Source organism: Phoxinus phoxinus (genome assembly GCF_949152265.1).
Source record: "Phoxinus phoxinus genome assembly, chromosome: 4".
Lineage (NCBI taxonomy): Eukaryota > Metazoa > Chordata > Actinopteri > Cypriniformes > Leuciscidae > Phoxinus > Phoxinus phoxinus.
This window is the reverse complement of record NC_136879.1, coordinates 20,070,087-20,083,385: the sequence shown is the minus strand read 5'-3', so window position 1 is coordinate 20,083,385 and position 13,299 is coordinate 20,070,087. Positions and strand designations below refer to the sequence as shown.

Below are 13,299 nucleotides of genomic sequence, written 5' to 3'. Positions count from 1 at the left end.
ATAAGAAACGCTCGTCTAATTTGCTTTTCGGACGAGCGCCCCTTTTCTCGGCTGGCCATGCAATATGTAATTTATCCACAGCACGAGTTATCACTTCCACCAGCTCCTCATATGCTGGAGAAGAGGATGGCGAGTCCCCTTCTCCAGTGATTGTGTCACTGCCAATGCTTAGTACATCTACCTCCACGGAGCTAGAGCACTGAAGCATGGGGCTCTCTACCCGGGCAGAAGAAGCCGCAGAGCGGGCTTCCGACACCGGAGAGAGAGCGCTGGATCTCCCAGGACAGGAAGGAGATAAGGTCCTCGGACCCGTCTCCAACCCTTCTGAGAGATCCTTTTGCGATCCCCAGGAATGCATTCTCCGTGCTGCCTCGGCAACAGCGGGTCCTGCACCCTGAGGATCGCGAGCCTGACCACTCTCCTCGAAGAGTGACAGACGGGAGCGGAGCATGCGAAGCGGAAGCATCTCACAATGCTGGCAATCAGCCCCCTCGAAGGCTGACACCGCATGCTCCACTCCCAAACACATTACACACAGCTCGTGTGTGTCCCCACCCGTTAAATAACGCGGGCAGGGAGAAGCACACAGCCTGTATAATTGTTTCGCCATATTCCTAAGATATATATATATATATAAATCACAGACAACAGTAAATAGACAGACAGTCAGTACACAGATTGTTTGCTGAGGCAAAAAAGCTGAAGTGCCGGTTTCACCGGGTGCGCTTTTGTATCCTGGTCATGACGTCACCCGCACGTGGCGCTCATTCATTCATTCCTTTGGACTAAGTTGACACAGCTGCTTCAGACACGTTCACGCTGTACGCGTTCCCAAAGCGTCATCGACGCATCGCGAGTTCCCTCGAAAGGGAACAAAAATTATAAAGTGATTGATTCAACTCACATACGCAATACCTCAATGCATTAATCTCTTTTACTAATTTCAATAGGCTTCACTTCGGACATTTTTTAACATTCGTTAGTTGAGGGTGTGCGTGTGTGTGTGTGTGTGTGTGTGTGTGTAGGTGATCTCAGTTTGTAGCGTCTTTTTTGTAAGTTGAAGGCGAGCAAATAGTTTATCAAGAGGAAAGTGTACTGCAGACAGTCCTACCGGGAGTCAGACGCTCCGTATCTTGGCGTTTCGTGTCTCACTACACACTGAAAAGGGGTAACTCACTCACAGCGCTGCAATGTTTAGCTCTCACTCAACCCAAACACTGCCGCTGACGTGTCTCCTTCAGGTATCGAGACAGCGTTAATCCCAACGTTCGTCCGCAGTGCAGAGAGCGAAATAGGCTACTTAGAAACCCAGCAATTCCTTTTCGGCGGCGTCGTAATGGGAACTCATTAAAATGTATATTACTTAGCTCACGCACAGCCTTAGAAGTCTGGTGTATCGCATCTTTCTCTTCACAATACCCAATAGATTTTCTACAGGGTTAAGGTCAGGCGAGTTTGCTGGCCTGACCAGGTACTGGTAGCTTTGGCACTGTGTGCAGGTGCCAAGTTCTGTTGGAAAATGAAATCTGCATCTCCATAAAGTTGGTCAGCAGCAGGAAGCATGAAGTGCTCTAAAACTTCCTGGTAGACGGTTGCGTTGACCTTGGGCCTCAGAAAACACAGTGGACCAACACTAGCAGATGACATGGCACCCCAAACCATCACTGACTGTGGAAACTTTACACTGGACTTCAAGCAACGTGGATTCTGTGCCTCTCCTCTCTTCCTCCAGACTCTGGGACCGCAATTTCCAAATGAGATGCAAAATTGGCTCTCATCAGAAAAGAGGACTTTGGTCCACTGTACTTTATTAAATCCAGAGTCAACACAGCCGTCTACCAGGACATTTTCAGAGCACTTCAGTTGCACCTGTTAAGTTGAATTCTTGAAATAAATCAACTTTTTTTATAATATTCTAATTATATGACCAGCACCTGAATCTACACCACGGGTCCCCTTACATTGAAATAGCCATTTTGCATGTTTCTAATAGTCCAGGCATTTTAGAAAAAAAGGGTGAACAAATTGCAACAGAATCAAACTCAACTGATTTTGTATCCTCAATATGACCTGAGTAAGGAAAAAAAAAGCCCAGAAGAATCCCATTAGGGGAAAGTTCAGAAAAAGACGCCTATTCATTATTTTTCTCACATGAATAGGGTAAAAAATGTAACCTTTAGATATCACCATCAAAATTACTGAGTTGATTACTTATATCAAGACAAACAAAATATTTTTTTAAAAGTTTTTTGAAATTGGGTTTGGGAACCATGTGCATTTTCTCGTATTTGAGGCGTGGTTTACGAATGCCCGGAGCCGTTTATTGGGTGCTAAGAATGTCTATCAAAAGCGCCTTTATGTAGCTCATGCTCCCTCCCCGTTCTGTGATTGGTTCCCTAGATGAGGCGAAAATCTGGTCCATGGTATCCAGACTGCCTTTCAGCGTGAATAAAAGCACGCTGCGCAAAGGCAGTACGGGGAAACTTAATTTGCTTAATTGTCTACTCTCTGCTGTCTCAGATGAAGACATGTTTTCCTGTCGGCCACCGTAACTTCTGTTGGTTGCAGTTCACAACCTCACCACTAGATGCCGCTAAAAACACACACTGCATCTTTAAGATGTAAGGTTTAGAATGTATGTAAAACTGCCTTTTCTAAGATGTATTATTATTTTTACACAACAGATGCTTTCCAGATTGATAGATCTTTAGCAGACATTTAGCAGACGTACCTATGGGATTATCACAGACAATCAGCCATCGCGCCAGAAGTCCTATTTTCTGACAGAGTTTGAACTACATGGGGAACTATAATATGATGAATCTGATCTGGTCAGACAAAGTCTGCTCATTTTTACCTCATCTCCTGATTCTTTTTATCCGTCTCTTGGACTGCTAGATGACTTAACATGATTGGTTTTGAATGTCAGAGAAGATTCAGTGTTAAGATGCCAGATAAAAATGTATATCTTCTGGTGGAAGGTCTAATAAAGCAACTGGAGACATTCTGCTTAGTTGGCGAACTCACCAAAAGATGTACGTTTTGATCAAGTCATAAACAATAATTCTCTTCTTCATCCGAACTTTGCTCTGATGCTCAGAGTCCTCAAGGGATGCATGAGAAAATGAGAATTGAAATACAGGTCTTAATGAATTCTCAGTAATCTGCGGGGAGCAATATACTTCCTGTTTTTTTTAGGCAGTTTATATCTCTGGTTTGCATTAGAATTCAGTCAGTCTTTTAAGGCACACCAGTCACACACTGAAAAAGAAGGTAGGCTCCCTTTCTTTTTATATAAATATTATCATCGAGATAAATCATCATGATTAGAAGCAGAATATTTAGATCTAAAACCAAATGTCTGTGTATGCGAAATTGTATGTGATTAATGAGAAAATTCCAAATATACATAAGAGTTATTGCCTTGTATAATCTTGTCTAGTTGATTTCCATTATTATTCATATCCCTTTGACTGTATGATTCATATTAGATGCATATGTAGCACAATATTATTTTTTATTTAATTTTTATTTTGAAGATGTAAAGGTAATTTTGCTCTTATAGTATAGAGAACTAAAACAGGTCATATTAACCTCAATAATAATAATAATATATAAAAAAAAAAAACTTGTTTCACCTCCTAAGCGAGGCCCATATCTTAACTTTATTTCAGTTTGCCCACGTTGCTTGTGAACTAGTCAGCAGGAAAATGTTATGATTAGAATTATGTTAGACTTGTGCATGGTTCTCTTCTGCTCGACTCTCTCAATTTCATATTCCCTTTGCATTTGCTTCAAGTAGCGCAATCATTGATTCAATTTGTTATTCCTTTATCAACAAATATCATTGTCCAACAACTACCTTGTCTTCGGATTCTACTTGCATAAATATGATCAATAAATTAAACATTTTTGTTTCCATTTTTTAACTCCTGAGAGCTCTCTCAGGTTGATATGTAAGGAATACTTGACGACAGGCCGTTGAGAAAAATAATGCACACCCGAGGTGGTAATGCGGTCACGACGCGAAGCGGAATTCAATTCGTTTTAATTAATTCGTTCATTCTTTTTTTCTATTAGTGACAGTAGACTAGCCTAATATGAAACACAAAGCCCTTTTAACAAGTATAGGCCTATCAATAATTACTTATTTGTTATCTTCAATAATTACGAAAACCCGTGCAACAGGACTATCAATTTATTTAAATATTCAGTTTAATTTTCTATTAATTATGTATATGACTGTATACTTTATTTATTACAATTAAACTGCATGTTTCCATTGATTGTGAAGTTTGGAAATTGCAGATCAAGTGCATGGGGCTGCAGTTTTTCTTGTTATGAATTGTATCCTATTTTCCTTTATTACAGTTGACTTCGCAAAATGATATGGAACTGTAATGCGGTCAAGACCTGCTGGAACTACTTTAGCCGTGCGGTTCCCTGAAAATAATTGCACACAGTAAAACGTTTGTCAACCAATCAGATTCAAGCATTCAACGGCCCTGTATTATAAATGTATATAGGCTATATGAACTCTATAATTGAAGCCTATCCAGTGCCATAGATGAAGATTGTTGTATGCACAAAGTAATCAGTATTTTTTTTTTTTATCAATTGCAATGTTTTTCCTCTTCAGTCCAGTCCATCATGGGTGTACGGGCACGAGTTCTTCTCTGCTGGCTTCAGGGTAGGATAAAAAAATAAATAAAGTCCATACATTATATAAATAAATGATTTAATTTTTGTTGTGAGATTATATATATATATATATATATATAAAGATGTCTATTAATAATTTAATAAGTTTATCAACTTTCGCTGATTTTTTTTTATTATTATTTTGCAGTTCTTTGTGCAGTCGTGTTTGGTGATGTTTGGAAGGTGGAGGTAGAGCCTGAAATGGATGCTCTGGTCTCATCTTGTGTCGTGTTGCCCTGTTCCTTCAAATACCCTGCTCAACAACAGCCCTCCAGTCGTACTAAAGGCATGTGGCACATGACGGACAAATGGGAGGATTACATCTATCACAATGATCCTACAAGGATTCTAGACAATTTCAAGGGTCGTACAAAACTGGTTGGTTCACTGGGTGAATTAAACTGCTCATTGGAGATTGATTATGTCAGAAACCATGACAACGGTCCATATTGTTTCAGGGTGGAATTAGAGACATCTAAAATAGACAAGTTCTCCTTTGTGAAGAACTGTGTGACAATTAATATGATTGGTAAGTGTGCTTTTGAGCTGTCAATCTGTAATTACAAAAGCTATAGAGTACAAAATAAGAAAACAGACTAAAACATTTTTTATGTGAAATATGTGTTCTGTCATTCATAATATATGTACAGAGAAAGCATCAAAACCAGAGTTGCTGGCTGAGACGTCTGTGAAAGAGGGGGAACCTGCAATCTTCAAATGCTCTGTCCGTCACACCTGTCCGTCCCATCAGCCCACTCTCAGCTGGAGCCACCCTGGAAAAACCATCCCGAACTACAAGCACATTGGTCATGGAAAATGGGAAGCAGAGTCTCTCCTTACCTTCACCCCAACAAAAGAGGATGATCACTCCTCTATCACATGCACAGTCAAGTACCACGGGGGTGTTGAGGGCGAAATGCAAGCAACTCAACCTATCTTTGTGAAAGGTATAACAATAAAACTATACTGTGTATATATTGTTATAAGTGATCATTTTAAGTAATTAAGTTTTTTTTTTTTTTTTCAGAACAAGCAACTCTCAGTCACATTCTCATACCAACCCTCTCTGGTCTTGGAGCTGCTCTTTTGGTTGGATTACTGTGTTTCTTCGTTGTCAAGAGATACAAGTGAGTCAGGATCTGATTTTAGGATAAGATCATTGACTAATAATAAGAAATGCATTCCTAAAAACATTTGATATTTGTGTAAATTACTTAATTTGATGTACCGGTATAATTGGTTCATTTTAAAACACACACACACACACACACACACACACACACACACACACACACACACACACACACACACACACACACACACACACACACACACACACACACACACACACACACACACACACACACACACACACACTACAAGATGCATTGAAAATAAGACTTTTACAGAAGATCTTCATAAGTGACAAAATAAGCAGTTGTCTAATGTTTTTAAGATGTAAAGGGTACTGAAGATATTCCAAGACAAACTGACATTCTAGCTTTTTTTCTTTTGCTTTTTTTGTACAGTCACTTTTTTGTTAGTGCTCTTTGGTATTCTGTTCAAGAGTCTTCAGTAAAATACTAATTTGTTTGGTGTTTTCTTTCCTTCCATTTTTTTTTATTATCTTTTAAAACCCTGCACTTATATGTGAGCATTTGAGAATGCATTATGACAGTATTGCTCAACTCCAGTCCTCGGGACCCACATGCCAGAATGATTTAGATGTCTCCCTGTTTAACACACTAAGAAGCTGATGAGTTGACTCATGTGTTTTAATTAGTGAGACATTTAAAGCATTCTGGAAGTTGGATCCCGAAGACTGGACGAACCTGCATTATGACATTCAGGTATCTTTCAGTAATATTTTGTTTTAAATCACTAAAATCTTTCCCAGGAAACGCATTGCAGATCTCCAATCCAGAAACGACAATGGGTGAGTATTAACAGCAATTTTACCTCGGAACATTAGTGACTCAGTCTGATTTAAATTTGTGGCTTTAAGTTGTGAACTTGATACAAAAGCAGAAAAATGCTGGGAGTGCTTCTTGGGTGTAAAGGTGTGTAAATACCTCCGGTGCTCTTCAGTGAAGGGATCCACATCTAATCTAAAGATCTAAAGATAAGGGTCCGAGGCACTCAGGAGGATGAAGATTAAAAAGCCTTTATTAAACCATGGCTAGTCTAATAAAATAAAAACATGCCTACGCGTTTCAGCCAACAAGGCTTTCGTCAGGGCTTGAAGTGACTTGCCCTGACGAAAGTCTTGTTGGCTGAAATGCGTAGGCATGTTTTTATTTTTATAGACTATATATATTTGAATTATAATAATAGCCATTGTAAAAGTATAAGTAAAAGGTACAATAAGCTATACAATAAGAAATAAAGCAAACAATTAAATCAAATACAAATTCAGTGCTCAAGTCTACCGTTACAGTAGTTAGATAGCCTAAATATATGAAACTTCACTTAGCCCTCAGCCAAAACGATTGGCCAGGAAACGAATTATAGATTCACGAGACCAAAGATCGTCGTTAGGTCTACACAAGACAAATTATATCTCATGTTTAACCACTACAGAGACATCAGAGTCAGCGGCAAACGTCAGAACGACTAGCCGAGGAAAGGCTGTTCCAGGAGTGGATCTCATAACCCGGATCAAATTTTCATAAATCTTTATAAATAAACCACAGATTTGAGCTTTAAACAACTCATTCTTGCCTGAAAAACTCTTAAAACTACATTTCGTGACACAATAACAGTAGTATTCTATTTCAACTGTATATTAAAAGAATGGTGCTTCTAATGTTGTCATTTCCCCTTCACTAGCATGCGCAAGTGACGATTCTCTGTCAACCAATCAACGTTCTGCAGCGAGTCTAGCTCCACCCTTTAGTACCGTACCACTGTGCTATAGGTACCCCAACGGAAGGGTAACCAAAAAGTGGTACAGTACGGTTCGGCATTTTGGTACCATTCACAACTTTTGACAGTGGAAACGCAAATAATTGCATACCGTACCGCTCAGTGGAAACTAGCCAATAGACCAATCTCCCTGTACAAATAAAATAATGCTCCCATCTTTCTAAAGTAATTTCTACCCCCTTTCAATTTGGCTCCAAATCTCAGGTGAAAATGGTCATTTTCACATTTTCACTCCGTTTTAATATTATTGCTTTCTTTATCTGTTTCTGTTATGAAAAAAAATAAAGAGAGGTTAAACTGTATGTCTCATCTGACTGGGTTGGAGAGGGGAAGTACGTTGTGTTTAAAGATGCTTCCTGCTGATTAAAAGCACACAGATCTGTTTCCAATCTAATAATACAGTTACTAATTAAAATATAACAATAATAACCCATACGTAAACAATGTAACTAAGAGTAAAAAGTCATCAGAATTTTTTTACTAAAGATGATAATCTCAAGTTTTAAATGTTTTTTAGAGTATGGAATCGACTATCAAGAATGTCTCGCAGGTAATTACACAACTTTTGAATCTATTTTTAACATCTGCATTGGATAATTCATCAACCTCTATCAGTTATGAATGAACTTGAACTGAATTAAATCCTTGACTTTCGTGTGTGTGTGTGTGTGTGTGTGTGTGTGTGTGTGTGTGTGTGTGTGTGTGTGTGTGTGTGTGTGTGTGTGTGTGTGTGTGTGTGTGTGTGTGTGATCACCAGGTTTCGTTCAGGGGAAGCCAGCAGTGGTCCAGGTGGCAGAGAGCAGAGGCAAGTACACAACAGTTTCTAATGCGCTCTTCTGCAACAAACCAGGACAAAACAAATAATTTAGTAAAAATGTACTGAATCTGTCATTTGATTTGGATTTTAGGTATGGTATAGATTTGTTTAATGAATAGAGAGACTAAGGGCGTTTTCACACCTGAAAGTCCGGACCAAGGTCCGAACCAAAGTTCATGTTTTGATACATTTTATACATTCGGTAAGACTTGGTTTGGTTTCACATTGCAATTATGCGAGCGCACTAAATAAATTTACATGACATACTTGCGTCCTGTGGCATAATCTATGTGGGCTGCATCTTGACATTGGTTGGTTTGTAAAATGGACGTGCGTCTGACGTCAGCGTGTTGTCAATTTGGCAGGTAACTTTGACAACAATGAATGAACAGACGCATATCGTTGAAACTACAGTATATTGTTATTATTATGGCATTTCTACCTGCAGCACCAACTATACGTGAGACTAGTTCAAATTCGCCACATCATTTTTTTCTTTATATTTAAAACATTTTCAAACCTTTTTTTCTAAAACAATTGAATGGATGCTATCTTTTGAACTCTTGGCATGAAAACAAACTGAGGTTTCTACCATTCTTTCATGATTTTTCATGTTCATCACTATTTCAAAATAAAGGTCTGAACGCGCCTTAGGAGTTTAAAAATATTATAGTTGTAAATTGATAAATTATGGCTCCTCTGAAATTTATTTTAAAAATCAGTCACCAAATATGTAAACTAGAGATTGTAAGCTTTCAAATGATATAGTTTGTCAATATTAGTTTAGATTTAGTATAATAGGATATTACTGTTTTAAATATGTGATGGCTGTGATTTTAACAATGTATTAGTAATTGTTGAAATTAATATTAACTTAATATTAGATTAATACAGTATAAAGATGAATAAATGCTGTAGAAGTATTGTTCATTCTTAGTTCATGTTAACTAACATTTACAAAGATTAATAAATACTGTAACAAATGTATTGCTCATTGTTAGTTCAATGTTAGGTATACATTAACTAATGAACCTTATTGTAAAGTGATACGTATTAGTTTATGATACATTTCTTTTCTTTTCTTTCTTTTAACTTTGACTTGTTTGTAATTTTGAGAAGTATTAGCACTTAAACTTTGTCTAGATTCATGTCTAGAATAAATCAATTATTCGTGTAAATGTCACTATTATGAACACAGTATTAAAGGGGTCATGACATGGTTTTTTTTTATTTTATTATTATGTTCCCTTAGGTGCAAATATAGTATTACTATAGTTTTTTTTACAAAAAACTTTTAAAATGTAGTGATTTATGACCTTTTCCCACCCTGTTTCTCATCCTCTGATTCAAACAGTCTGTTTTGGGGGTGTTTTCCCTTTAAGAGTTCAGTGGTAACGCCCACTGTTATGATTGGCTAACGTCAGTGCCTATGCATCAATTATTAACGCCCCCAGCCAGAACATTTGCGAAATTCAGCGTATTTAAAAAGTAGTTTAAAGTTTTAAACACATTACTTACAGTTTGCGTCGTCGTTGTTGAGCCCAGAATAGTCGGCAAGGACTTATCTTTGAGCAACAGTTTTCTGGCAAAGCCAGCATCATTTTGGGATTTGTTCTCAAAACAGTCATCCTTCAAATGGATTAACTAACGCTTAAACTAACACTGCCGTGACTGAGACGTCCGCAAAAAATAAAGTGCATCCATTTTCCCCTGACGACTGGATCTTTCGCAGCGTATTCAAAGATGTTGTTTGTCCACAGCCAGGAACAGCACATCTGCGACATCGTAATTTCCCTGTACACAGACCCACTCGCTGTCCGTCGACTGAACACTTGTGAGGCGCGCAGCGCGCGGGCGCGATAACGATACGAAATGAGCGCAGTTGTCTTGCGCTTAAAGCGTAGTTGTCTTGTGCCTGGAGGCGGTCATATGCAAACGCTGGTACGTCACTTCGTACCGTGACGTCACTTCTTACCATGGATCCAGAACGAGCTGTATTTAGAGCTTGATTAAATAATTGATTCGTTTATAATGTGGAGGAAGTCTTAAGCTATGAAACTTGCAGGACGTTTTAATGGTACAAAGACCTCTTATATACTAAAAGATCAAGGCAAATTTGGTTTCTCATGTCATGACCCCTTTAATGTTTGTAACTTTTTGGTGTCTAAATTTTAAACAACGACAGCATTTTTTTCCTGCAAACATTTATACAGTACAGAAGATTGTTTTATCATTAAAATGTACAAACTCAAGCAGTCAGAAGCTGTTGCATGTTACTTATCGTTAGTTATTGAAAAAGTCCCCTAGATACTGTTTTTTTTTAAACATTTATATTCAGCACTTTTTGTTGAGGAAGAATCGTCAGCATGTTCATAAGCCACTAACACAATGTTCGTATTTAAATAGAAATGGCAAGGTTTCACTTCCGTTTTTCATCTTATCAGTTAATGTCTACACTGTCATTCTGCACAGTTGTGGGTGGCATGTCAAACATTAATCTGTAAATGTAGATATGACAAGATACAATTTTCTCATTTGCATTTTTCTGTTCTTCTTTTTGATTTAGGAGGTCTATTTGGAGTAGATTTTCAAGGTACTGTATCTACACACTGCCTCTTTAGTCTATTACGGCCATCATCTTTCTTGTGTCCTTGCAAAGAATATGGGCTTCTATTTGAGCCTGGTTTCTGCTTTTCTAGCAAAATAAAAAGCTTTTAATGAACAAATTGAATTTATGTTGTGCCATCAAAACACATATGATGGTAGGCTACTAGTTATGTTAATTAAATTAGTTAGGGAACCATATATCTAAAACACCGATAAGAGATATGAAGGCCAGCGTTTTCACACCTGAAAAAAAATTATTAAACATGGAAATATATGTTCTGCTGATCTAATATCTGTTTTTACAATTTAAAGGAGAGGCCAAGGGCATCACATTGACAGGAATTCTGACAACAGGTAAGTATCTGCATGTTTAGTATGATTTTCTTTGTGAATTATCATCATCAAGGATTTTTTATCAATTGTAGTGTATCGTTAATACAATTGTGAAGGTCTGATGCTACTAAATGTTTTTGTAAATGTTTTTGTTCTGTAAAATAGTTGAGGGATTATGGTGATAGCAACGCCAAAGTCATGGGTTAATTTCTCAGGGAATGCATGCACTGATAATTCCCCTGTGTTGTGGACAGTTATTTCTATATACCCAAGTATTTTTGTCATGAGCAACTTTTACTATAGGGTCAATTTATATAAAGCTATCTTTTACTTAAGTATGATTAAGGTTTTTGAATCTTAACAGGGCAAACAATGTATGTACAGTGTCAGGAAACAAGGCTTTCGACAAACCTCGTATGCCATCACCAAAGAGGTAACAGAGCATTTGAACTAAATACCAGTTTCTGAATAGATTCATAACATAACATAAACGTAGTTGCTTTAATCAATTGTCAATAGTTGGTTTGATTAATGCTTTAATCAATTTATTAATTTAAAGTTATTATTTTTTCCACATGATTCACCGCAGTAAGGCCAAATGCTACTCTGTGAGTATATACTTTATTCTTATGTGAACATATGTTAACTGCTAACTGTTTGATTTCTTGTCCTGTAGATCATACATATATTTTATCTCATAACTTTTGATTAGTAGCATGTACATATCTGATATGTGTTATTGCCTGTCTAATCTGACGTATATCTCTGTTTTTAAAATCTTTAATTTTAAGGGTGATGCTTTTGATGACGATTACACCAACACGGCAGACCTCAACTTGTATGGAAATATCTGATGAGAATGCCATGCCAAGTGAACACAGTAGATTTCACATCAACATCTTCTGGCAGAGATCCTGAGAGCAGGCAATCCTGCTACATATTATTAAAAAAAACTGAGTGTTGCATTTTAAGCCTGGCCTAATTGCCTAACTGTTTGCATATAGGACCATATTACTGTATTTACATATTTTGTTACGATGCTTACACCGTGTCTACACATTGCCGCTGTTTTAGTAACAAACTGTTTTTTTTGTTGACCAAAAAATACTCAAATGTAAATAACATCTTGATGTTAAATTTGTACCATATCGTTTAATAAAGTGCACTGCAATTCATACACTGTTACACTTCTGCATCTGTATTTCTGTATATCATTACTGCTCTGTTTGGGCAGGTGGTTTCAGAATATATTTGTCAGCATCAAGAATATCATATACTATCTTGAATTTTGGACGTTTCTGGTTCAAATGATTTACCTGCTATTTAAAACCAAAATTAAAATGATTTCAAAAATAGGCCCTAACTCACAAATAAACCACTAATCTCTCATTTCATGTTGGGGCCAATGTACAGTCAAACAAACATTTATTCAGACACCTTCAACATTTCTCACACTATCACAGTTTATTCCCTGTAGAAATGAAAATGGTAATAAAATAGGACAAGAATTTAAGAGTTGATATTTCACTGGTTTTGGCCATCCTTCTGACTGTCTCACAAAGGAATTAGATTGAATAGCTATAATACCAATTTAGGTCAACCAATTACAAAGCAATGCTTAATTTTGTTCAGTCTGTGGTTTAAAAAGGTCACATTAGCAATTAGTGCTAATTTTGGGTTTTTGTTCACGAGTGTATTGCGGTCGATGTACCGGTCTGTCGTGGTGAAGAAAGAGCTGAGCTCTCGATTTACCGGTCAATCTACGTTCCTACTCTCACCTATGGTCATGAGCTTTGGGTCATGACCAAAATGACAAGATCCCGGGTTCAGGCGGCCGAAATGAGCTTTCTCCGCAGGGTGGCTGGGCAATCCCTTCGAGATAGGGTGAGAAGCTCGGTCATTCGGGAGGAGCTCAG

At 37.6% G+C, this 13,299-nt stretch overlaps 1 protein-coding gene across 2 annotated transcripts; it reads left to right on the top strand.

Annotated features, from left to right (window-relative positions):
- The first annotated feature begins 3,230 nt into the window (after window positions 1-3,230).
- Window positions 3,231-12,708, top strand: LOC306997414 (myeloid cell surface antigen CD33). 2 transcript variants are annotated; one of them, XM_079610713.1, is made up of 13 exons: window positions 3,231-3,273; window positions 4,640-4,690; window positions 4,850-5,230; window positions 5,352-5,648; window positions 5,729-5,828; window positions 6,599-6,637; window positions 8,144-8,176; window positions 8,384-8,431; window positions 11,010-11,036; window positions 11,363-11,404; window positions 11,748-11,816; window positions 11,973-11,991; window positions 12,175-12,708. In XM_079610713.1, exons 2-13 carry the CDS (start codon window positions 4,651-4,653, stop codon window positions 12,235-12,237), a joined length of 1,158 nt encoding a protein of 385 aa, XP_079466839.1. In that variant the 5' UTR covers window positions 3,231-3,273; window positions 4,640-4,650; the 3' UTR covers window positions 12,238-12,708. The 2 variants fall into 2 exon arrangements, with proteins under 2 accessions (XP_079466839.1, XP_079466840.1); XM_079610714.1 differs by having other exon boundaries at window positions 3,251-3,273; window positions 4,645-4,690; window positions 12,175-12,567.
- The last annotated feature ends 591 nt before the right edge of the window (window positions 12,709-13,299 follow it).

What these genes read in the sequence shown, in the direction of transcription:
- LOC306997414 (XM_079610713.1), top strand. Translation starts at nt 4,651, where the DNA reads ATGGGTGTACGGGCACGAGTTCTTCTCTGCTGGCTTCAGG. An exon ending in TCAACCTATCTTTGTGAAAG is followed by an intron (nt 5,649 to 5,728) that starts GTATAACAATAA and finishes TTTTTTTTTCAG; the next exon opens with AACAAGCAACTCTCAGTCAC. An exon ending in CCAGGTGGCAGAGAGCAGAG is followed by an intron (nt 8,432 to 11,009) that starts GCAAGTACACAA and finishes TTTTTGATTTAG; the next exon opens with GAGGTCTATTTGGAGTAGAT.